General features: G+C 51.4%; 1 protein-coding gene across 1 annotated transcript in view; it reads right to left on the bottom strand.

The window, feature by feature from the left end:
- The window catches only part of LOC119588689 (major facilitator superfamily domain-containing protein 12-like), a 36,240-nt gene that overhangs the window by 4,619 nt on the left and 31,304 nt on the right, over positions 1-317 (bottom strand). The window contains 1 exon segment of the mRNA XM_037937325.1: positions 130-222. Within this exon segment, the coding sequence (XP_037793253.1) occupies positions 130-222 (93 nt within the window).

The following is a 317-nucleotide window of genomic DNA, read 5'->3' as shown; positions in this document are numbered from 1 at the left end:
CGCATGCACAAGGAACGCCTTCTACACGAGCACAGCAGCGACCGCCGAATGCGATGGAGCCTCTGAGCCATACACATACACACAACCCTTCATCCTACGGTCGACTCCCCTCCCCCCTTCCCAACCAACCTTCTTGCCAATCCCCTTCCTCAGCAGCCGGAGGAGGAAGGAAGCACCGACGCCGGATAAACTCATCACTAGAGGGATGAGCGCGATCATGGTCTGCAAAATAAAGGGGAAGAAAATGGAAGATGGTGAGGGTGATGACATATTGTTCAGAAGGTGTTTGTTATGAGGACAAAAAAAAAATCGTGATT

The sequence above is a fragment of the Penaeus monodon genome, chromosome 24, assembly GCF_015228065.2.
Source record: "Penaeus monodon isolate SGIC_2016 chromosome 24, NSTDA_Pmon_1, whole genome shotgun sequence".
Lineage (NCBI taxonomy): Eukaryota > Metazoa > Arthropoda > Malacostraca > Decapoda > Penaeidae > Penaeus > Penaeus monodon.
Note: the sequence above shows the minus strand (reverse complement) of the source record. Positions and strands in the feature narration are given on the sequence as shown.